Source organism: Sinohyriopsis cumingii, chromosome 1 (genome assembly GCF_028554795.1).
Source record: "Sinohyriopsis cumingii isolate HCF-2022 chromosome 1, ASM2855479v2, whole genome shotgun sequence".
Taxonomy (NCBI): Eukaryota; Metazoa; Mollusca; class Bivalvia; order Unionida; family Unionidae; genus Sinohyriopsis; species Sinohyriopsis cumingii.
In genome coordinates this window covers 176,651,334-176,677,332 of record NC_142961.1, presented here as the reverse complement: position 1 = coordinate 176,677,332, position 25,999 = coordinate 176,651,334, and the positions used below count along the sequence as shown (strand labels likewise).

The window sequence follows — 25,999 nt, the reverse complement described above, 5'->3', positions numbered from 1 at the left end:
TGCCATCTTTAAGTGTTGTAATTAACTCCAATTGCAAATCTCATACAGCATGCCATCTTTAAATGTTGCAATTAACTCCAATTTCAAATCTCATACAGCATGCCATCTTTAAGTGTTGTAATTAACTCCAGTTACAAATCTCATACAGCATGTCAGCTTTAAGTGTTGTAATTAACTCCAATTGCAGATCTCATATAGCATGTCATATTTAAATATTGCAATTAACCCCAACTGCATATCTCATACAGCATGCCGTCTTTAACTGTAGTAATGAGCTCCAATTACTAAGTTGCCCAAAAATTTAAACTTTGCCTTCTTCTGTTATGAAAGCAAAAGTTACTTCGTCCTGCAATTTTTTGGAGGTACTTTGACTGACCATACATTTTGAGATTCCCCCTCACCGTAGCTAGGTTAGTTTTAGTGTTGTGTTTTAGCAAAATGTATTCATGAAGCCATCATTAGCTAGGCCTAGTTTTTATATCAGTTATGCAGATAAACAAATTCTTGCACATTCACAGGCATGTGTTTTGATAGCTGATTGACCATTAACCATTCCTGATGAAGTTACCAATTACCATTGCCCGATTTCTGCATGTTTTCCTTTGATTGTAAAATCATACAAACTTGTGTGTTGAAACTTTAACAATACATTGTAGTATGTAAATAGCAATTTGTGCTTTAAGAACAGAATCAATGATCTGGATATATTAACTGCCTCTTGTACACTATTTCATCATAAACTTAGTTTGAAACTGTAGGTTAACCAATAACAGGGAAATAATGGTGGACATTGCTGCCTGGGAAGTAACAGTTTATTAGATTGTCTGTTTTCATAAATCATCAGGCAAATATATTCAGAAAAATATACAATTCATATAAAGCAAAGCCTAGGTATCAAGTTATTTAAGATTTTAACTTTAAGATGCAATTACCGGTATGTAAGTCAGAAACATATGGGTCAATGCTATGTTGTGGAATTCGTGAGAAGCACTGTAAGGTCAAAGTTGTTTTCTGACTTGAAACGTATTTGTGAAAATACGGAAAAACGCAGTGAAGCAGATACTATTTAACCAATGCCTAAAATGACTACAAGTACTTAGACAAATAAATAAACCATAAATTTTCAAGCCCATCAATAGACTGTTGTAATGAATCTGTATAAAGTGAGTGATTACATTACAAAATCCGCTTCTAAAAAAAGATGCACTCACATTTCTGTTTATTTGATTGGAAAGAAGGGTTTAGTTCATATGACAACTATAAAGGAGCTATGTCTTTAATTTTAGTGTGTTATGTATGAATAGTTATGGTAATATTTTATCCACAGCAAGAAAATTATGATGAAAGGTATGATCTGAAGACACGTGTGCATTTGCCCTTGTTTGTTTCAAACATGTTTATAAATCTTTCAAAGTGCCATGATTGTGAATGTTTAGAAAGTAGATAAAAATAAAAATAATAAATGCTTTAGGGTAGTTGATTAAGCAGTTTTACTAACTTGCAGTTACAATAATGTAATCTGGTTACTCAGTTAAAATTTGTTACAATGTAGTTTCCTGTATTCTCTTTTAGAGTCATATGGCCGAAACAACTCAGACAATTTTCTACTTGAAAATAAAGTATTGCTTAAATGTAAATTTAAATGCAAATATGAATCTTGGGAAATAGAGGGCATAATTCAAATAAGAGACACACACACACACACACACAAACACACACACACACACACACACACATTGCATTTCTTGCTTTGCATCCATTGCTTCATGTTGAGCTTTCACTTCTCTCAAAAAGAGAAGTCACTTCTAAAATTTAAGTCTAGCTTGACTCCTGAAATCTCATGCAGCATGTCACCTTTAAGCATTGTAATTAACTCCAATTGCAGATCACATATAGCATGTAATTAACTCCAATTGTATATCTCATACAGCATGCCATATTTAAGTGTTGTAATTAACTCCAGTTACAAATCTCATGCAGCATGTCAGCTTTAAGTGTTGTAATTAACTCCAATTGCAAATCTCATACAGCATGCCATCTTTAAGTGTTGTAATTAACTCCAATTTCAAATCTCATACAGCATGTCACCTTTAAGTATTGTAATTAACTTCAATTGCAGATCACATATAGCATGCAATTAACTACAATTGCAAATCTCATATAGCATGTCACATTAAATCTTGTAATTAACTCCAGTTGCAGATTACACAATTTGGAAACACACCAGGCTGGACAGTTATATCATATGAATGATAAAAATATTGGATGTTAATCCAGGCTATCAGGGGTAAAATGGAGGTCTGACACCCAGTTCTTCAGAAATTTGATTTTCCTCGTGTTTATGATGGAGCACTGTATGTCTGATGACAAAGATCCATACATTTTTCACATAAAAATTAACATTTTGAAGACTTTACTATATATGTCTCTGTAATATCTATGTGGGTGTAATCCAGCAGAATCCAAAACCTAATTGCAGATAGACTTTAATGGCACTTACATGTGACAGTGATCTTGATGGTATGTGCAGCCTCTGGCTTGATTTCATTGGAGGCCACACACATGTAATTTCCACTGTCTGACCTTGTGCTTTTTGGTATCACCAAGGTTTCACCTTCCAAAAAGAGCTGAGGTTCTGGAACAGATAACCAGTCTAATGCATTTACATGTGTGACATTTACATAATTACATTGACTCAGATCTACCATTGCATGACCCACTGGCAGACCTGAGTCTACATTATTCATTCAAACTCGTATGCAGAACAAACATAAATAACCCTGATTAGTTAGCCCTGAATGTCCATGCAGACCTGAGTCTACTTTGTTTGCTCAAAATCATATGCAGAACAAACATCACTGACCCTGATTTGTTAGCCCATAATGCCCTGGCAGACCCTTGTCAATGCTTTTTGCACATGACCTGATTTACTAGCCCATAATGCCCAGGTAGACTTGAGTCTATGCTGTTCACTCAAAATCATATGCAGAACAAACATTACTGACTCTGATTTGCTAGCCCATAATGCCCTGGGAGACCTAAGTCTATGCTTTTTACACATGACCTGATATCCTAGCTCATAATGCCCAGGCATACATGAGTCTATCACTCAAAATCATAAGCAGAACAAACATCACTGATCCTAAATCTGCAAGCCCATAATACCACGCAGATGTGAGTACACATTATACATCAGCAAATATCATTTGGAACATTCTCATCTCAAAGTCTCAGAAATATTTCAACACATTGGTTAACATCAGATAGATTTAGAGTCTTTAATGGAAGTATGTGTGTACCATCAACATGTGTATGTATGCTACACATTTTAGTTTGATCAAAATACTCACTTTCCTGATCACCTTGTAAATGCTTACCAGTATGCACTCAGGAATTGAAAACAGTCCTTAAAAACTGTACTAATTCAGCAGGTGAGAATTTGAATAAATGTTGAATATATCAAACTAAAGCTAGTTCTGCCATTAGAAAGAAAAATGTGGAAATCATATGTTTCTTGGTTAAACTCTCGCTTCTGTATTTATTATGAGTGCTACAACTCTATGGTCTTAACTCATTCAGCCCTGGAGGTTTTTGTCATTTTCGCCTGAAATGCGAGTAGGAAATGCATTTTGGGGGCTATTTCTGGATCCACTTCCAACAGATTTTCCATTAGCCTAATGCCTAGTTGTATTAGAAACATCATTTTTCATTGGTTATTTTGCTCGCGCATGAGCAGAAGGGTGGAAATTATAATTCTTGTTATTTTTATGATTTTATTTTTTGCAAATGCTTACCTTATCCTACTTTTTGCAAAGGTTCACCTGTCTTTGTGCAGTTTAGGCCTTATATCTGAGGCCAAAAGGTCTAAAATCCGGACACAAAATCAGATTCCGATCACACATGAATTTTGGGTGAAGAAAAAAAACGGGTCCAAAAAATTAGCTTTTTCCTTCTGTATTTTGTAGTGCAACTAGAACATCCAGATTATTTGGTGTCACTGCACAGCTATTTCTGTCTGCTTTTTTGTAATACCACCCACTTGGTGTATCTTAAATGACCTTAATGTTGCAGAGCTTGGAAGTAGGGTACAGCCTTATCATGTTGAGTGAGTTAAATAAAAAATCCTTTCAGATATTAACTGAAACACAAATTGATTCCTCAAGGACTGATGTTAAGATATGGAATGAGCAATTCTGAAGTAAGCAACATTATCTAATATAAAAAGCTACAACACAATAGCAGAAGCAGGATGAGGGTCAACTTCCTTTCTAAAACATTCTAAGTTATCAACAAAATCAGGAATTTCCAATTGAACAAATCTAATGTCCTAAACTCAGATACAAGTAAATATGCTTACCTCCATTAAAAATGATCTGAATATTTAATCTGTAATCATAGAGAAATATTAGCTGTGAATTATGTTTTTGTTACAAAATGTCATTAGCTAGGTAGGTCCGTAGCCCAATTACTGACCAAGATCATTCACACAATATACATATCAATAACATATAATCATGGAGAAAAGCCAACCAAAAAATTAAATATGCACACCATGAGTATGATATGGAAAATCACTAACAAAAATACTTGAAGAAATCTGGTAAATTGATCATGACCCTACCAGAAATTCCAAATACTTTGGCTACAACTTTCTCCAAAAGCTCCAGTTAAGTTAACTATTATGAAAACATCCAATGTATTATAAACCTAAGAGACTAAGACTCCTTTTCATCTAAAATCTGCCGATGCTGGAGATTACAATAAACCCTTTTTCTCACAGAGTACAAGACTCTTGATGTTTTTTCCCATGAGGTTTTAGCAAGGCCAGATAATATCCACTATCAGTGATTCTGGGCAATCACAGCTTGGGGAGAGCACTTTAGTCCACTCGGCCACTCAAGGCCCCCACAATCACAGCTTGGGGAGGGGACTAGAAGGTCTTGCTCCAACTATACAGGACCTTGACTGTTACCTGATTGTGTACAGATCAGCTCATAAATCATGAAATTTAACCTCTGTTCACAATATTACAATAAATGAACATCACCTTATCTCAGATACATGGAAGGCTCTTCAGTATACAACCATACTGTCATTAGATTCATCATATCCTCTGTAAGATAGAGCCCAAATACCAACCTTGTAAACTCAAAAACCAAATTTTGTTCCACCTTATTCTTCCTTATTTAGAAACGGCAAAAATTAGTGTTGCTGATTTTGCAAAATTCTGTGCTTCCAAATCACCATCATGGTTATTAAAACCTTCTAAAAGAATTTTTCATAATTTTAAATTTCAAAATCCTCAGCAAATCCTCTCATTTTTCAGAGCAAATTCATTGAAAGCAGAGCCTTCTGTTATGAATATACATCCCAGTATACAGATAGTTTGAAAGATGGAGACGAGGTTTAAACTACATTTGTAATTCCCTTTGGTATCATCTCCAGCTGGTTACTGGAAAAAGCCTACAGTTTTACCACTTAAATTACAGACATGTTCATAGATTTTAATGACATTGAGTGCTCACAAACAAAATACATCGTTTCATTTTTCAGTTTCTCTTTCCACATTGAAAGTCTTGTAAAAGTTGACATTTGAGAACCCATTATAATATCCCAGATTTTGAAGAAATATGGTTTGCTCATACAGTCTGGTAAAAGTATCCTGTACTGTTGGTTGCTTAGTCACATTGATATAAAGGGTCATGAATGGACTTAAAAAGGAGCCAAAGCTGTCCAGCAGTCATTCATTTTTGAATGATGCCATATACTGACTTCAGATAATACATAATCATTATGTTTGTCATACTTGGCAAAATACATGTATTTGGAATGAATAATCCACAAAACAAATTTACGAACATCAAACCTACTATTGGAGACTGGCAACCCACCTATAGAACAAATTGCAGAGATGAGGTGGTATTGTGTCAGTTATGTATTGGACATGGATACCAGGCACATGCACATTTCCTGAGGGATGAACTTTGAACACAGTAAATACCCTGCCCATGTCCATGGACAGTGGGGCACATTGTTGTTGTGTATATTGCTTCCCACCCAGTGAGAAAAAAGTTTGTGATGTATACTCAATGGAGAAACACTATTATAATGAACCACCAGAGAAAATCTTAGACTTTTTAAGTAGTCCAGTTTAAATATATATAAAAATGTGACCACATGTTTTAAATGTTTTGCATCTTTTACCTGTATCTTTTTACTTTATGTGCCCAATTTTTTACAAATTTAAAAGATCTAAATCTGAACTTATATCATATAGTACTTCAGATATTTGTGACTGTTCCGGTGGCCTAAGTGGTTCATGTGTCCGCCTTGGATGCGGTAGGTGGTGGGTTCAAACCCTGGCCAAGTCTTGCCTCTCTTGGTGCTCAGCATTAAGTTCTATGTTCAGGAAATATGGTGCTTAATGCAGATTCTTCAAACTGCTCCCCAGATGATGTTTTCAAACAATAATACAGCCCGGGCTACTGTCTTCATACACTTACAAGTCAATTCAAACTGGGAATAGCAAAGATCCTGATCTGCTATAGCATAATATCCCTGCAGGTCAGGGTTTATGCCGTTTCTTGTACTGATTACTCCTAACAAACTGCACAGATCTAGATCTGCTGGCACATTATGTGACTGCAGATCTGGGTCTATGCAGTTTGCATTTAGACTTGCCAAGTATATACGGTACTAATTTGACACTGGAGTTAGCCCCATGTCTGTGTCTTTTTTGGTGTTATTTATTTGTGACTAAAAACCACAAGAGGTGAACTTTACCATTACAGGACTAGATATATGTATATTGAAAAACAATACTGAGTGTGGCAGGTAAGAATTTTATTAGCTTTTGTTACTTTTTGCCAGATGTTTTAAACAAGAGAGCTGCATATCTGCAGTATTATTGATAAACCAAATTCCTTTGCATGCCGTGGTGTTTTAAGCAAACTGAGAAAACCCTCTGGGAAGAAGTTTGCAGTTTCTAGTCAAGAGTTACCTTTCCTGCAGAGGAAAAGAAATGTTAATCATTGTAAAATGAGAGATAAGTTTTGAAAGACTTCTAAAACAATGCAAGAAATCACATTAACTTCCATGTGTCCTAATTAGAATTCTCAAAATAAGATTATCATTGAGATATTGATCAATTCAATACATAAATAGAGTAAATGAGATGGTATATTTGCGTCCTTGTTGTGGAAAACTTGGATTGAAGGCTGAAAGAAAGCTTTATTACCATGATGTCATGTCAAGATGTGTACTGTACATTCTTTTAAGCATAAATGCATGATTCACAGTACTTTTTAAAGAGGAGTGCTAAAAAATCAACTGAATGCACAAAAATTGCAGTTTCAGGATCTACCTTTATTTCTTCATTAAGTTTTATGTGCCCTTTTTGGTTATTACACTGTATTTTGGCCATGTGATTTCAAATGAGCAAAGCAGAAACTATTTGAGGCCCCGAGTGGCCGAGTGGTCTAAAGCGCTCTCCATTACGGATCACTGCCATCTCACCTCTGTCTGCACCAGTTTGAGTCTCAGATTCAGCGAATGTGGGTATGTGAGAAAGCTTGCCAGTAGCTTCTCGTGTGTCAGTGGTTCTTTCCGAGGTTTTCCCAAGTTCTTCCTCCACCATTAATACTGGTCGCCATGTATAGCCTATTGTGTGCTGAAAAATGGCATTAAACCCCACAACAACAACAACAACAGAAACCATTCATTTTAATTAATTCTAACTGTTAGGAGTACCTAGATTACAGTATTGTGATTACAAAATAGGTATAAATATTTAATCAGCTACTAGAATAATCAATTCAATATTTTTTAACAAACTTCATGAAACATTTATTAATTCCAAAAGCATCAGGGGGGCCCCAAGTGGCCGAGTGGTCTAAAGTGTTCTCCGTTATGGATCACTGCCATCTCACCTCTGTCTGCGTGGGTTCGAGTCTAGGATTTGGCCAATGTGGATATGCAAGAAAGCTTGCCAGTAGCTTCTCGTGGGTCAGTGGTTCTTCCCGGGGTTTTCCCGGGTTCTTCCTCCACCATTAATACTGGCCGCCTTGCAATGCCTATCATGTGCTGAAAAATGGCATTAAACCCCACAGCAACAACAACAACAAAAGCATCAGATTTAGTTTTGAATTAATCCCTTATAACATGTAAATGTAAAACTGAGGTCACTCAGGTGTGACAGTAGTGATCCTTACCTTGTACACAGATGGAAACAAGGTACATGACAGATGTGCATGTGCTCACCTACATTTATAGGAGTTCTTCCAATCTAGTGGCTCATCTTTACCATCTCACCTGTCTGCATGTGTTTAAGTCTTGGGCTTGGCCATTGTGGGTGTGTGAGAAAGCTTGCCAGTAGCTTCCTATGGATTGGCTTATTCGCACTGTGGCTTTCCTGGGTTCTTCCTGCACCAGCCCTTTACCTCATAGAGCATAGTGACAAAGTACAGCACGCTATAAATAGAACACCTGTTACCTAGCCGACCGCATACGCATAGGCCTGCCTGTGAATTGTTAAGCAATGTAGTGGTGTTACGTTTAACAGCGGTTTTAACCATTTTACGTTTTAGGTACATATCTATTATATGTGGAAAAATTTAAGAGTAAAGTCCGATTGTTATAGCTGTGTAATTATTTTTCACAGAAGAATGTTTTATGTGCTTTAAAATCGAGAGAGAACTGGTTCACCGTTATGTCAGTGAGGCCGCGTGACCAACCGTAGCTGCCATTTCCCATACTCGAAATTTACGTGTTTTTCGTCTGCGTCTACATCACTAAGTCATCTGAATTTTATAATCAATAAAAACTAATTGCTGCTTACATAAATATCAGAGCCTTTACCTAAGTTATTGAATCTTTCGTGGTTGTGATTCTAATCATGAAAACTTCATAAGTACTGAATGAAATCCTGCCAGTGAACTGTTAAGCAATGTAGTGTATGTTACGTTTAACAGCAATTTTAACCATTTTACATTTTTGGTACACATATATTATATGTGGAAAAATTTAAGAGTAAAGTCTGATTGTTATAGCTGTGTAATTATTTTTCACAGAAGAATTTTTTTATGTGCTTTAAAATTAAGAGAGAACTCGTTCACCATCATGTAGGCCGTGTGACCAACCATAGCTGCCGTTTCCGATGCTCGAAATTTACAAGGTTTTCGTGTGCGTCTACATCACTAAGTCATCTGAATTTGATAATTTATAAAAACTAATTGCTGCCTACATCAATATCAGAGACTTTACCTAATTTATTGAATCTTTCGTGGTTGTTATTGTAATCGTGAAAACTTCGTAAGTACTGAATGAAATCCGCGGCTGCCATTTTGGAGAGTGGAGATTACGACCCATTTGCTTTAAATAGCAGATATCAACCAGTGCATGAATAACGACCACATGATCTGACGTAATTGTCATTCGCAGAAATGAATGCAGTATCTAATAAGGGGGTTTTCCCTGAAGGTGGCGCTATGAAAACTAGCTTAAAATGGCTGATGTTTACAGCAGGTGTCAAAAGGCACTTCCATGCGAATCTTATAGAGGCATCAGAAGGCTCTTCCATGCGAATGGAGTAGAGGCGTCCAAAGACGTTTGTATGAGGTATCATGTATAACCTATCATATGCTGAAAAATGGTGTTAAACCCAAAACAATGAAAAACTAGATTTGTAATGTTTTCTAGTGAAGTTTTAGAAACTAAAAAATTTAAATTGCTTGTTCTAGTGGCAATTGATTAATTGTTTAAACATATTTGTAATTACATTAGTGTGTTCTCGGTCCTTATGTGAGCTAAAATTAAATACAATATATGGTTTCTGCTGGTTCATTTGATGTTACATGACCAAAATGCTGTAATGATAAAAAAGGGCACTCACTTGAACCTTAAATCACTCCTATATTGAGAAAATTATTCCTTTCTTCAAATGGAGGGCAGGGGTAATTTCCCTTGTATATTTTCAGTTCTAGAATAGACCCAATAAAGGTACATAAATTAGCACCATCTTGTTTCCTTGAAAACTTTTGGAGAGAAGGTGTTCGTTTTCACATTGAAATGAATTCTAGAATGCATTTTCAACTCATTCTTGTTAAACACACTTGCATGTACACATGCAAATGCTGAGTAACAGATCTGAGATGACAAATGCCTATCAGCATGTTGAGACGCCAGATAAAGTGCCAAGCCCAGGACAGGAAGTAGATACATTTCAGCTTTATTTAGGAGTGTTTCATATCACAGGATCTTCACAGTGAAAGAGTCTGCAGCAAGCAATCTGATTAAAATGAGTAACTGGATTTCACCAGCTGACATAGTTTACATTTGGACTTCAAAATATATATCTTATCTAGCAATTCAACTTTGATGAAATTTGTCTGATTTAAATTAAGCAATCTAATGCATTTAGTATAGACTTAAACTTTAAGACATATTTGTGAAATTGAAGTCTAGTGTTAAGTCTTAAGTTTATAAGATATTTGATTGGTTAAGTCAAACATTAATTTCAGCAAATCAGATCTATGGGTTCTAAGCATAAATTTAAGTCAAGAATTAAGGTCTGTTGGTGGAATTGGGGCCAGATCTGCTTAAGGTCCATCATTTTAAAGATCAGTTTGAATCAGATCATGCTGAAAGGGATATAGTTAAGGTGTGCATTGTATTACAATTAATATGTATGATGAACATGGGCTTATATGTGTACTTCAGAGTTTTGGGGTGTATGATTCTTTGTAAAAATACATGAACTAAAGAATTCATCGACTCACCTGATTTGATTATTCGTAACCACTTAACAGTAGGCTTGGGGAATCCCCTTGCTTGACAGGTAATCGAAAAATCAGTGCCCTCTAAAACTTCATAACTGTCCTTCAATTCACTGTTCACAATGCTTGGGGGAACTGGAAACACAAGTTGGCTTTGAGTACAATGTAATTACCATATATATTTTGTTTATAAGTTATGTCCAACTGCGAGCAACATAGACCTCGATCTGCCATTGCATAATGCACTATCACATGTCAGGGTTTATTTTCTACTAATTACTCCTGTTAAACTGCACAGAGCCAGATCTACCAGTGCATTATGTGATGGCAGATTCTCTATGTCCTTGAATTCAGTGATTTATCACTCTCACCGTATAACCTTAAAAAAGCTCAAAACTTGTCTCAGGTATTAATGATTGATGACCAATAACAGTGCATGGTGTTATCATTGATCTAATAAACATATTGGGTTTTGTTTTAAAATTAATATGTAAAAGAACAAAATATTCCAAAGATGACAGTTCATTTCATTTAGAGTCATTTATAAAAAATCACAATCACATGCTTGAAGTCATTTTGCATTTCTGACCAGTCAGATCCAAGGTCATTTTGCTTTTTTGACCTATTAGATGCTTTGCCATTTTGCTTTTCTGACCAGTCAGATGCTTGGTCATTTTGCTTTTCTGACATTTGGACTTTATATTCAAAATTGATCCATTATGTAACAGTTAATTCCTTTTGTTATGTTATATAATGAAATATTACACAGAAATACCATAGTATAAAATAAATGATGTGGATTAGTAAAAAAATTTTTTTAATCATATCATCGGTACAGTGTATATAATTAAGGGTTAATTAAAGACTTTACTATGATTAAGGGTTAATTAAAGACTTTACAACTCTCATCATAAATTGGTTCAAAATTCCTTACAAGCAACATGGCTGAATGTTTGGCACTCAATTCAGGATCAGAAGATCATGTGTTCAAGTTCCACTTGTCAGATCTTTAATGTTGTGCCCTTTAGTAAGGCACTCCAATTCAGTTGACTCAGCTTGAGCTGAGTAGGCAGGGATTGTACCTGTAACCGTGTATAGACGAGCATTCCAAGCTGAGGGAGTATTGTTCTCTCAGCAGCTTTAGGGTCAATAGAAATTTGGATCAGCTCTAAAACTACATGTGAGAAGTACACCTAAAAATACTTATAATACACCTGATTTGAGTAAACAGTTATGTTAGCATGAAAATCATACCCTAATTTAACTAAATTGTCTTAAGTTTTAATGAAAGACATTTAAACTCATGCAGCCAGACTTTAAAATCTTGGTTCTCGAAAAAGTTGCATTGTTTTATACCTACCAGATACCAGAAGGAATACAGATTTGACTTGCTGTGTGTTTGGTAAGGAACAGGTGTAATAGCCAGTATCACTTGACCGAACTTTGGATATGTGTAGGTTCCACTCTGATTGATAAGGGTTAAGGACTTGAAATCTGGCTCTGTCAGAGGTGAGTATTTTCTTTCCTATCGAGATGATTATTCCTCTTGGTCCTCGCCATGACACCTTGAAAATAGGAAAGTATGTTGGCCATTTATATTTGAGCTAGATTGATAATGTTCAAGTCTCATATGCATAGTAATTTTATTTATTTGTGTTTCACAAGAGATGGAAGTTTTGTTACTTATACTATGTATAATCGTGTATAATTCACATCTAACTGCAAGCTGCAGTGACCCAGATTTGTTGTTGCATAAGGTATGAGCAAATCTGGGTCTATGCAGATCATTAGGATTAATCAAAGAAGCTACCAAGACCATGATCTGCAGGTGTAGTATTCCTGGCTCAATGCAACTGGGTTGTTCGCTGTAATTCTATCATACTGTATGTACTCGAGTATAAATCAAGTCAAAATGCAAGCAACAAAGATCCTGATATGCCATATATTCATGGTTGATCTACTTTTTAATTTTTAAATATATGTTAATTTCATCCTCAGTATGATGCATATCAAGGTGAGCAATCCTATCAATATACAAGCTAGGTTATTGCAACCAAATGTCAGATGTCTTTAGCTATCCATTTGATGCATGTGCAATAGTTTTGTCCCAGTTTCACCCCCACCCACTTAAAAAACATGGCGTATGGAGGCATTTAAATGAGGGTGACCAAGCCTTACCAATACCCTATTCCAAAACCCAATTTCCCTATTCCCTTTTTTCTGGTTATTCTCTTTTTCCTTTGGTTACATCCATGTATGGGGCCATAAAGTATTAGCATCTTTGTTACTCCTCACCTAATTCAGTTTATTTTTTTAATTTTATGTTATCCAATATTCTCTTTCTCCACTTTTGAACCTGGGTTGTATCCCTGAGTAGGGACCATTGGGTCAGGAGGATGGACTATTTTTAAATAATTTTTATCACTTTTTTTCAGTAAAGTCTTGTATATTTCAGTGGATATTTGGAATAAAAAAATATCATAGCAGACTTACCTGTCACCTTGTACCACTTCTGCTCAAAGGCTATGTCTTTGGATGAGGTCATTATTTGGTCCATTTCAGTAGATCTTTTATCCAATTCAAAATTTATTTTAGGAAATATCAAAATTAACATCATATATTCCCTTACTCACAGTAACATTGATGCCCTTGGACCATGTACTAGGTGAGATCCCATGTGGTCATATGGTGATATGGTTATAATAATAATAATGAGGACTTTGTATAGCGCCTTATCTTTGGAAGCTCTAAGCGCTTTACAACATTAGACAACACCTATAACATAAAAACATATATAATGATATGATTACAAAAAAAAAAACACCATGAAATTAGAAAAGATAAAAACAAGCTGAAAATATTTAAGGTAGGAAACATTATTATTATTAGGTCCTTAAGTTTGTTCTTGCAGTCGAAATAGGTGAGTTTTAAGAGCACTCTTGAATGGGATCACTGTGTCTTTGTGTCAAAGTTCAGTGGGCAATTCATTCCATGTTGCTGGGCCCTGGTATCTGGTATGCAAAAGAAAGTTGTCCGTATGACTCTCCTTTCATAGTGGGAATAATGAACATACGATTATCAGAAGAGGAGCGTAAGTATCTCGCTGGTGTGTACACATGGGTGAGGTCAGATAAGTATGTCGGACTGGAATCAGTCAGTTGTTGTTGTTGTTGTTGTTGTGGGGTTTAACGCCATTTTTCAGCACATGATAGGCTATGCATGGCAGCCAGTATTAATGGTGGAGGAAGAACCTGGAAAACCCCGGGAAGAACCACCGACCCCCGAGAAGCACCTGGCAAGCTTTCTCACATACCCACATTGGCCGAATCCTAGACTCAAACCCACGCAGATAGAGGTGAGATGGCAGTGATCCGTAACGGAGAGCGCTTTAAACCACTCGGCCACTCGGGGCCCCCAGAGTCTGTCAGTGAAATTTAGCACAGAGAACAAATTCTGTATTTGATTCTGGATCAAATGGATAGCCAGTGTAGAGTACAGAGCAGTGGGGAGGTGTGCTCTGATCATGGTACTCTAAGGATGATCCGAGGAGCTGTGTTTTGAACCTTTTGAAGTTTCTGGAGTAGATATTGAGATGAACCAGACATAATTGAATTACAGTAGTCCAGTCTTGAAAGTACTAATGAACACACAAGTGTTTTAGTGGCATCAACTGAAAGATATTTGCAAATGGAGCTGATGCATCTCAGCTCAAGATATGCAGCCTTGGATATGTTCATGACATGTTGGTGCAATGTGTGAGTAGTCTGTCCAGAGTAACACCTAGGTTTTGTACTGACTGTGTGAATTTAATGTTGGTGTTGCTGATATTTATTGTTTGAGGTAAAAGATACGAATGATAAAGTCGTTGTGTTGTGATCAGAATGGCTTCAGTTTTATCATCATTCATCTGCAGCTTGTTACATGTCATCCATGATTTCACATCACAAATGCACCTCTCTACACCTTGGATGGTAGCATCAACTTCAGTTGGGTGGCTAGATTTGTATATTTGGGTGTCATCAGCGTACAATTGGTGAGACACTGGATGATGATCTGTGACACTTGAGAGTGGCTGAGTGTATAGAATGAAGAGAACAGGTCCAAGAACAGACCCCTGTGGAACACCACAACATAGATCAACTGGGCTGGAGTGTATTCCACATGTGGACACAATTTGTGTTCTGTTGACCAAGTAGGACTTGAATCACAATAGGGCTGTATCATGAATGCCAAATACATGCTGGAGATGGTGAAGTAATATATCATGGTCTATTGTGTCAAATGCTACAGACAAATCAAGGAGGGTGATGACTGTAATCTTTCCTTTATCCAAAGCAGAGAGAATGTCATTAAGTACTTTTAGAAGAGTAGTTTCAGTAATGTGGCAACGGCGATATGCAGACTGTACATTGCTAAAAAGACTGTTTGAATTCAGATACAAGGTGGGATAGAACAACATTTTCTAAGAGTTTTTTTTATATGAATGGGAGATTAGAAACTGGGCAGTAGTTCTTTAAATCAATACAGTCGAGTGTTGGTTTCTTCAGCAGAGGCCTTACAATGGCAGTTTTGAAAAATGATGGCAATTCCCCGGATGAGGGAGAGGTATTAATAACATCAGTTAGTGAAGGTAATACTGGATCTAAGCAGTCAAGCAGCAGTGATGTTGGAACTGGATCAAGTTCACATGACTTTGGTGCACTCTTCATCACTATTGTACGTACTAAATCCATAGAGACATGTTCAAATGCTGCTAATAGTTGCTGCTGAAATTCTGTATCGCAACTGTATGATGACGATGAGTCAGTTAAAATTGTGTTGTTACGCTTATCTCTAATGGTTTATACTTTGTCACAGAAGAAATTTGCAAACAGGTCTGGAAGGTGGACTGGAGAGAAGGTAGTTGGAAGTGGTGTACATTTGTTCCTTGACATTAGCTTGTTACTAATCTCGAAGAGCTATTTGCAGCTGGAACTTTCCCTGATCTTAGTACTGTAGTGGGCTGATTATGCCCTTTGATTTATCGTAATTCATCTCAGGGTGGGAGGTAGGGTGGAGTGGGAGAAGTATGCCATGTGTTTTTAATGTTTATTACAAATTTTTTATTTTCATGTTAATTGTTAAATCATGGAGAAACATATGTGGGCTGAATGAGAGTCTATAGTCCTAAACAAGTCCATGAAGTAATTATGAAGTAGACAATTGTAAATTAGAAGCCAGATCAAAATTTTGGTCTTACTCATAATGTACTCAAGATTAGAATACTATAGGACTTAAATATTCACGTAACGAAGGAAAAGTTTCAAGGAAGATAATAACAGTAACTGATATTAAACCACTGATTTTGATTTCTGTCCTAATATATATCAGAGAATTGAGGTAAAATGACTAGATTGAGATATCTTGTTTCATAGGGATGTAAGAGGTAAAAATCAAATAGATACTTTTAAGGTTTATTCGTTTCTCTTTGACAGTTCTTTTAATATTTAAGATATGTGGCCATCAAGTCACCACAAAGTTTGAAAATGACATGTATTCAGTAACAATGCTTTTTATTTGGTACAAAAAGAATCAAGATATTCTGTATTTAGATGGAAGTGGACATGGTACTGATATTCAAGATGAAAGGTAGATAACTGTGATTTTACAGGAAGAATTTGCAGACTCAGGACCATATTAATTGGTACACATATCGACAGTCTGACTGCATGCAATATTGATTGTTCTGTTTACTGATGAAACATATTAGGCTTGTTTATCCTCAGCATTGTATCATGATTAAGTGGTCCGGATGTGTAACATATCCTAATACATTCACTGTGCTAATATGTCCACAGAAGAAAACCTAAGTAAATCTCCTTGTTTCATTTGACTAAGTTATGGCCCATGTTTGATTCATGAACTTTTGACCTTGCAAACTGACGCAGCCATAGTTGTTGTGAATTTGAATCTTCTAAGCTTTTGCCTGAGGTCACCTTTAAAATTGAAAACAATTTTCTTTTTATGTGTTGTTAGTTGTAATGGCATTTTTAGCACATTATTGGCTATATCATGCTGCATATATGTGAGGGAAGTGCCTTACCCAAGTACACACCAAGGCAGATGACCCAGGCTGGCCTGGGTAGGTTTTGAACCCATGACCCTTGAATTATGAGGCTCTACCAACTGAACTACCACAGCTGTTGTAGATGTGGCTTGTTAGTGCACACTTTTTACATGTACATATTAGATGTTTTTTACACCAGTAGACAAGCTAACAATTAAGGCTGGGCCTTAGTAGAGTCTTCTACAAGAAACTGCTTTAATTTAGAAATGTTTGTGAAGAGTTGAAGGATATTTAACTATAGTACAGATGTACAAGTACTTCCATCTCTGCAACTGAATCTGCTGCCTCTCTGAAACTTCCTTTAATCTAATACACAAACTTAATTCATTATCCTAGAACTTCTTTGTTTGCATACATGTAAATTGGAACCCCTCATTAATCTGGACACTTTCATTCCTAGAAAATATTTCCATATTAAAACTTATTGTGGATTACAGCATTTTACCACTTTATTATGATAAATGCACGAGTTATGTTCTTTTGGTAATATAAAGTGTTATGTATATTTGATTTAATTATATCTGATTTGATATATATTTATTTCAATTTAATTGTTTATCAGTTTTTTTTAAAAATTATTTTTTATTACATGATATTGTAATATAAATTTATTCACTAGAGATGATACTTTTTTCAGAAAATAGTTTGACCTTGACTGTTCATTTTATAAATACCAGGTGTTGATCTAAATCCTGATCTTGTTTAAAAATTTGTAGCAACCACATAAACAAATTCTATTTTTATTTTAAAATGATTGGCTATTGTCGAGGTCATGATGAGACTACGTGTTTAATGTGTAAACAATTTTTTTATTTTCTAATTTCTTAGAGAGTAAAATGATTAGTTTTCATTAGAGAACAACTGGGTGTATGTGATCTTTAACATTAGTACCTTATTTCTACGAGCTGCCAGAACATGATCACATGACTCCCTGTTTATGCTTTAGAAGATGATATAACCTTTGTTTTGGAGAATTATTTTCAGTAGATGTTGGGCTTTCACACTGGAAGTTGTATGTTGTGCTGTTTGGAGTTATTTTGAATTATTTGGATTAGAGTTATTTCAGATTATTTGGATTCAAAAGGATTAATTCTTTTTTCCTGTAAAATACGTGTGCTCATGTGAAATTGTTCAACAGGGGCAGTTTTTATAACAATTTATTCAAATTTCCAAAACCAGTGTGATAATTCTTGTTTCTACAAGATACTGTAGACCTCAACATTACAGATTACAGCATACCTCATTGTCTTCCATCTTGGAGTCTTTGTCGGGACTCGAACTTGAAATCATTAGAACATTTTGTTATTAGGACAAAAAAGTAACTAGCTGGCCAGAAGAGGAAAATTTGTGACTGAAATTTAAACTGCAGTAGATGTGACAGAAACCATAAAGTTGGGATCAAGATAATGATAATAATAATAATGCTTTATTTATAGAGGGTGACTCATTAGTTAAGGACTATTCTCCCTTGAGGCCCTCTAAGATAAGCAGTGGTTAAGTTGTATGGAAGATAAAGAATAATATGTGAATTAACAGGTGGTTGAATTATATAAACGATAAATGACTGATGAATAATGAGTTGGATGATTACAGATCAACCTTAAAAGATGCAAGATCTGGTCTATTTGCCAGTTCAGGGGGTAAGTTGTTCAGTATTCTAGTGGTTATAGGGAAGAAAGAGTGTTTGTGAAGGTCAGGTTGGAATTGGGAATACTTTGTTGAACAGTACAAGCCATTGCTGATATGATTATGAAATGAAAAGCTTTTAAACTCGTTTACTGATTTTTGTTTTATTTTTACATGTCTGCTTTTTGGTGGCACATTTTATCCTAGTACCAGCTCTGTCAGTCAATCTATCAGTCAGCCTGTTGATTAACTTTCCATTTTCTACACATTAACAGCATATGTCTTTGCAAAACTTACATGTAAGATCTTTTTGAATAAAGAATAAATCCAATCAATTTTGAGGTCAGATGCTCTAAAGTCAAAGTAATTTTGACTCAAAGAAGAAAAATGGCTTCCACATAATAATATTGGTATACATGACAGACCTGGACCAAACTTTGGGGATGGCTTGTAAATCAGGTAAGGACAAAGTTTACTGATTTTTAAGTCAAAATGTTAAAGGCCCAGGTCACTGTGACTGAGAGAATAAATGGTTTCTACAAAATAAAATTAATTCTATACAACAGACTTGGGCTAAATCTGTGGATGGCTTGCACTTGGGGTAAAAGGCCTATTGTTATTTTTTAGTCAGAATGTCGGGGCCTCGAGTGGCAGAGTGGTCTAAAGCGCTCTCCGTTACAGGTCACTGCCATCTCACATCTGTCTGCTTGGGTTCGAGTCTCGGATTCGGCCAATGTGGGTATGTGAGAAAGCTTGCCAGTAGCTTCTCGAAGGTTGGTAGTTCTTTCTGGGGATTTCCTGGATTCTTCCTCCACCATTAATACTGGCTGCCATGTATAGCCTATCATGTGCTGAAAAATGGCGTTAAACCCTACAACAACAACAACAACAATAGTCAGAATGTCTGAAAAGGTCAAAGTCGCTGTGACTGCCAGAAGACAAATGGTTTCTGTACTAAAAGTTTAGTTCTTGAATGTGTACCTGTACTAAACCTTTTTTGGATGACTGCGTGTTGGGTGAGCAAGAAGCCTAGACAACATATCTTTAGTAAAGTTTGTGGAGGGCTTGCACTTAATGGATGGATGAGGACTGTTGTTTGGGGAGAGTCAAAATATTAAAGGTCAAGGTCATGGTGCCTTGACTAAACATTGATTTTGGAAAATAACTTTTACTCCAGAGTAAGTTCCTTGATCAAACTTTTTGGGATGGTTTGCACTGATGACAATAAGAAACCTGTAAATTCTGGAGTGTAAAGATCAGAGGTCATGATCTTGCTAAGTCTAATAAAAAAGTAGTTGTTTCTGCAGGGTAACCTGACCTCAGGACTGCATATCTTGATCAAAGGTCCAGATCATTGAGACCTGTTGGTCAATAATATCCATTGTCAACCCCTACTAGTTTTTTTTACATAAACAAATGTACTGGTCATGGTACTCTTGTTTTAACATTCAACAAAAATAAAATCATTTTATGATTTTAATTCCTGAATGATTACAAAGTAATGTATAGCAACACAAATAATATTGTGGAGGAAAACCTTGTTATGGCCACTGTTTTGTATGGAAGTACTTGTGCATACAATTAGTGGACATGCCAAAAAAATCCCAAATTGTAGGTTGACCTCTATTCTTATTTATTGAATTGTTGAGAAAAACATTTGTGCCACATTTGTTTGGGGGTTTGAATCAGAAACAAATTTCCAGATTAATGATGAATATTTTTTTTATAGAAAAATCCTTTCCTAATAATATGCATCCAGATCATGAGTTTCCCAGAGTATTGGAGTGTAGATTCATGATGTTCTACTTCATATAGTTCCCTTTCTGTGTCGCAGGGTTTTCAGACTACTAGAAGTGTCTTTGGATTGAGGACTCCATGGTGTTTTGTATTTGAATTAAGGGCACCATGGTGTTTTGTATTTGAATTAAGGGCACCATGGTGTTTTGTATTTGAATTTAGGACACTATGGTATTTTTTATTTCACAGCAACCTAGATCAAAGATCACTTACACTAGTAACTTCTTTCAATAATGGACATAAATTACATAGCTGTTATTTATTTCTGGTTTGTGGTGTTTGTCACAGATTTCTTTACTTTTGCCTTAAATTTCCTTATGAAATGAAATAACAGTGCATTTGTCCAAACATATTTAAACTGTTCCTCTAAGACAAAATGCAAGGAGTGAAGAGATGGGTATTTATTCAAGACTTTTAAAATTGTAAGTCTTGTTATGTGATATATATATATATATATATATATATATATATATATATATATATATATATATATATATATATATATATATATATATATGCTGTGACATTTATTACAATGATGGCTGGTTGTTTGTGTTTTTTTTAATGGCATAGTCAGCACATTGTTGGATGTCTTTGCCAAGGAAATGGAAGCTGAGTGCCATTTGCAATGCACAAAAATGACGCAGCTTAGTTGGAGTAATCAGTAGAACAAACAACATAGACCTTCATCTGCAGGTGCATTATGCAGTGGCAGATCTGGGTAAGTTTTCTTTTCAGTAAGACTCAGGGTTTAAGTGAATATATATGATAACCCAAGATGATTATCTTACTTGATTGTTTCCCAGGTTTGCAACAGAACAAGGCAGTACAGTCTCACCCCCTTCTACAGCTGTAACATTCACATGCTCTGTATCCATTTGGGGTTCAATAGCAGTCTCCTGGCTCCTGCAGAACCCACACAATACTGCAGAAAAGACAAACAGAACAAAAAATTACAAAAGATATCAACTTCACATGACACAGCATGCATTAACACAAACCTAATGCCAATTACTGCAGTTCTTCCATTATAAGTCAATACCCAACTTTCAGCAAATTTCTTTTTTATAAAATCATCTCTCCTGATAAGCCAATCCCCAACTTTTCGAACTAATGACAGCACTGGCTGTTTTTGCTGGCCTACTGGGTAAATTTATCCTTATAGAAATACAGCATGCTGTTTTTATTATATAGAAGACAGGGTGACCAGGCATCTTTGATTTTGATCAAATCTGTCAGTTCATCTCTCATGGATAAGGAGGTTCTGATGAAAATATTGCATAGAACATTGTCATTTAATCATATCCAGTCAGAATTGTAGAAAAATGTTTGTTTTTATATTGGTATGGCATGCAAGAACAACACTTATGAAGACCAACCATTAAACATTGCTAGTGCACATTAATAAGTCCCCAGTTTTGCTCAATTTGTTGACATTTCCTGCAAAATCTATCTTGTTCTGCTTCAAGTTCACAAAAATGCCTGAAATTCCAAAACACGAAATAACTGAAATTCCAGAAGCTGGTACCAAAAAATCTGCATGTATAGTCAGGCTATTTAATTTCATAAGATTCAAGGAATAAACACTACAGGTTTTTCTTTTATCTGTAAAAGGAACGAAGCATTTGCATTCCATTGATTAAAATTTAGCTGTTTACTCATTTGTTGTGTACATTTTACATTGTAAGGCTATCCAGTTCAACTGATGGTCTTCACTCCCAGTATTATTATACAGACCCATTGGACCATGCATGACTAATCTAGTGTACCACTTTTCACTCCATATTTCTCTGTTACAGACTAAGATTAAAACTACTTTGATGTTTTCTCTCATATCCATACATCAATAAATTTATATGCAGTGAATCAAACTTCTATAAATTCCAATTCATTTTGAATTTCATTTGTAATGTAAAACTTCAATGTTAAAAAAACAAACGTAAATAGGAGATATGTAATGAATACAAAATCTCAGTTGTGTCTTGTTTTGAAAAGATCTTGTTTGATATGGCTTATGAACACACCTCTGCCTAACAGCCTCCACATATGCCTCCTCAAAGTCTTCCTTTTCTTCTAATTCAGGGCAAAACAGTAATGTTGTTTTTTGTATTTATTATATACCCATTTAATGTCTCATGATTGTTCTGTTATTTAATGCTGATGTTCAGTGAATATTTTAGGATCACTCTCCAAGACTTGAACCATTTAAGTGTTTGCTCTGATATCTGCTCATCAGTATTTCTAGATACAGCTATCAAGTTGCGAATAAATCCCAATTGGTTTTGATTTCCCTTTGCACCTTATAAATTAAAAAAACCCATTAAAATCTTAAAAGAGAGAATATGTTACAAACTGATATAGTGGAGGGATGGATACATATAGACCTTTTTTGGATTCAATGTATTCATACTCTATTTTAAAAAAAGTTGTTTTCCCAGACTTGGAGCAAAACATTGATCAGTTTGTGTATGTCCTTTCTAATTTGTGAAATATTTTTCTTGATGTTGGCAAATATTTGATATTAGTGTTAATTATTGATGTTCTTCTTTTGAAACTTAGTTGTCACAATGAGTGTCAAAGAGAATTCACACATGATCTCATTGAGTCACTTTCTACAGTTCTACAAGGCCTGTTTGCTCCAATTATCACAAATTAATTTGGGATTTAGTTCTTCCTAGAGCTCAGTCAGTAACTATAAAATTCAAAACACAAGTTCCTCCATGTATGAATATGGGAACCATAATTCACAGGATAAATTTGTTGCATATATTGCCAGAAAAAAATACTCTGACATGTATATATTCATCTCAAATTATTCTTTGGTTTCCAATACAGTTTCCCTATTCATGGTTATAGCCATTAGTCCAAGACACAACAGTGTTGTCTTAAGCTGATAGATACAGCCCATGTCTAATGTGTGGATGGCTTCCCCACCTTACAGACAGACCCCTGGGAGACATTGTAATTGATTTCTGGGAAATTCCACTCAACCAAATTAGCTCCAAAATGTTATTTGACAGGCACTCACTGGTATATCTCTGAATATTGTATTTTACTACTGAAAAAAGCAAATTTCAGGCAAATAATTGTAGAAGTCATTAATGTGAGAGGCTGAATGCTATTTTGTATTTTTTAAACAAAAAATATATACTTTTTAATAATTGTTTTCAAATTTTGTTCTGTCCCTAAAATGATAGAATTATTGAATACATGAACTGATTAAGATCTATAATATGTACACGTTGATAAGTAAAGACTAATTGCAAAGAACAAAGAACCTGGTCTGCCATTGCATATTGCACTCGGGTCTGTGTTGTTTGTTTTACTTATTTCTCCCAGCAAAATCCAAAGATCCATGTCACCCAGCACAATATGTGACTTCAGATCCAGGTCTGTGCAGTTTGCATTTGTACTTACAAGCATGTTACAATTACGATGTCTGAGGATAATTAGGTTTCTTTCATGCTAGATAAATAATTGTTGCTGTCCATGCGTTTAATTGGGAAATATAATGCAATATGTGAATAACATATTTATCTTGGTGTTTACTGAGTATAAAAAGTATAAGAAATTCCATCCTCCTTCATTAGTTGTAAAAAGTCAACTCTTGATCTCAACAAAATATCTGGATAAGTTAAATTGCATGCCATGAGAAATATGATATGCAATTATAGGTCTACACCTACTGCTAAAAATTGGTGCTGGTATTTGTGTGTGCGATATCATCATTGTTTGGAAATATAACCTATCTGAAAACAATGTTGACTGCACAACATAATGCACACACAATATATGCTGTTTTATTCCAGATTGGAAATGTATAAGGTAGATACAGGACTGGAGATAATAAAATGCTGAGCTTGAGTTTCCATCAGCCAATTTGAAACAAACTTTCACAAGTAACATCATTTTGTGACTGGTTGAAAAAATAAAACTGAAGCTTAAGAGGTTTATAATCTCCAGGTCATTCATCATAAAATTTGAAGTCAAATCTTATTGAAAAATATTCTGACTAATCAAAAGGCTGCATTTGTCAACTTTGACAATATTTCCAAGTCTTGAGCAACATTTCTCACTCAAAATGTTGAATAAAGTTTTAAGATGAGTGGACTAGACCACCAGCGTATTATACACTGGTAGATATGTCTTTAGCGTTTACAGTAGTGTGCATGCTTGGGTGTGTGTTTATGTGTGCATGCATGCATGTGTGTGTCTGTGTGTGTTCTACACAGGTAGATCAAATTCAATTGCAGTTTTACTCTTCATGAATTAGTGGAGGGAGGGGGTTGAGTTGAATTTTCACACTGTCCAAAGGTGAAGGGTAATATTTTTTGTGCAGAACAAAATGTATGGTAGAAATGCATTTTCCTGATGGTTTATGCTAATTTATCTACCAGAATTTAAGGAGGGATGCAAATTTACATAAGAGATGGTTTTAAGTTACCCACCCTGCCATCATTAGTGTTTACTTTAATTGATCAAAAATTTATCATGAAGTTATTAATTTATCTGGACATTTCATTATATGCTCCTTACAAAACAAACTATAGCCACAGCAAATATATATTGAAATCCTGATGTTAGACTCAAGTTTCGGAGCTATACAGAAAATTTGAAGTGCAACTAAACATCCAGAATCTTTAACATTCATTATCTAGACCAAAATAAAGTTAGAACCATAACATTTCTTTGGTGTGATTTTCTGGAACTGCCTTCAGAAAGACTTATTTACTAATATTTAGACAATTAGTAGAGGATTTCTTCTGTAGCTTTAAGGTGGTTTCCAGTTTTTTGTTCCTTTTGTATGTTTGCCAGATTTTAGGGTATGAATAAGAAAGATATCACATCTGTAAGAAAGGTGAAAGCAAAGGTCAGTTCTTTGCATAGATGCTAACTCTTACAATCTGACCTTCTGATGTCATAAGTATGTGGAACACTGTCATCTTTTTGGCCTTGGCTTTTTGTGTCAGCTATTTACAGTCAAAAAGTTGTTATTGTTGTTGTGGGGTTTAATGCCATTTTTCAGCACACAATAGGCTGTGCATGGCGGCCAGTATTAATGGTGGAGGAAGAACCCGGGAAAACCCCAGGAAGAACCACCGACCCATGAGAAGCTACTGGCAAGCTTTCTCACATACCCACATTGGCCAAATCCTAGACTCGAACCCACGCAGACAGAGGTGAGATGGCAGTGATCCATAACGGTGAGCGCTTTAGACCACTCATCCATTTGGGGCCCCCACAGTTGAAAAGAGTGTTTTGTAAAGAAAACAAGTTGAGTCAGTAGTTACTGCTTGTGTGCTTTTCATGTGTTACATAATTATCATGAAGCATTGCTTATAATAGAATACTGGCAAAAACTTGCTATAAACTGAATGATGTCATCTTGAAAAAGGCATCTGATTTTTGAGGAAAGTTGTTGCTTCTAATTTTGCTGAAGTAATTAAATCTGAGACACAGCAGCTCTATGTCCTGATAAAGCCTGTAGCCTTAGTAAGATGTCCCTTCCCTGTTACCCATTTACAAAAGCTGAGAATTCTTTTAGTGGCTTCTTATTCAGCAAACTCTGAAAGTTTAGTGCAAATTTGAACTCAAGTCTTGGATATATATGATATACTAGAGGCATGTTACTCACTTTTAGGGTGACAAGATTGCTTTATTAAAATTCAAATGTATGCTGTTTAGAAATATTTTGTGT

The 25,999-nt window shown here is 35.4% G+C and overlaps 2 protein-coding genes across 3 annotated transcripts in view; one reads left to right on the top strand and one right to left on the bottom strand.

Moving 5' to 3' along the window:
* Positions 1 to 25,999, top strand: part of LOC149808445 (protein phosphatase 1 regulatory subunit 36-like) — a 141,494-nt gene that overhangs the window by 36,105 nt on the left and 79,390 nt on the right. The window lies entirely within an intron of this gene.
* Positions 1 to 25,999, bottom strand: part of LOC149808446 (limbic system-associated membrane protein-like) — a 37,954-nt gene that overhangs the window by 11,051 nt on the left and 904 nt on the right. The window contains exons 2-5 of the mRNA XM_089977332.1: positions 21,093 to 21,226; positions 12,133 to 12,337; positions 10,776 to 10,907; positions 2,501 to 2,635 (exon numbers count right to left, since the gene is read on the bottom strand). Of these exons, the coding sequence (XP_089833458.1) occupies positions 2,501 to 2,635; positions 10,776 to 10,907; positions 12,133 to 12,337; positions 21,093 to 21,226 (606 nt within the window). The remainder of the gene's footprint in view (positions 1 to 2,500; positions 2,636 to 10,775; positions 10,908 to 12,132; positions 12,338 to 21,092; positions 21,227 to 25,999) is intronic.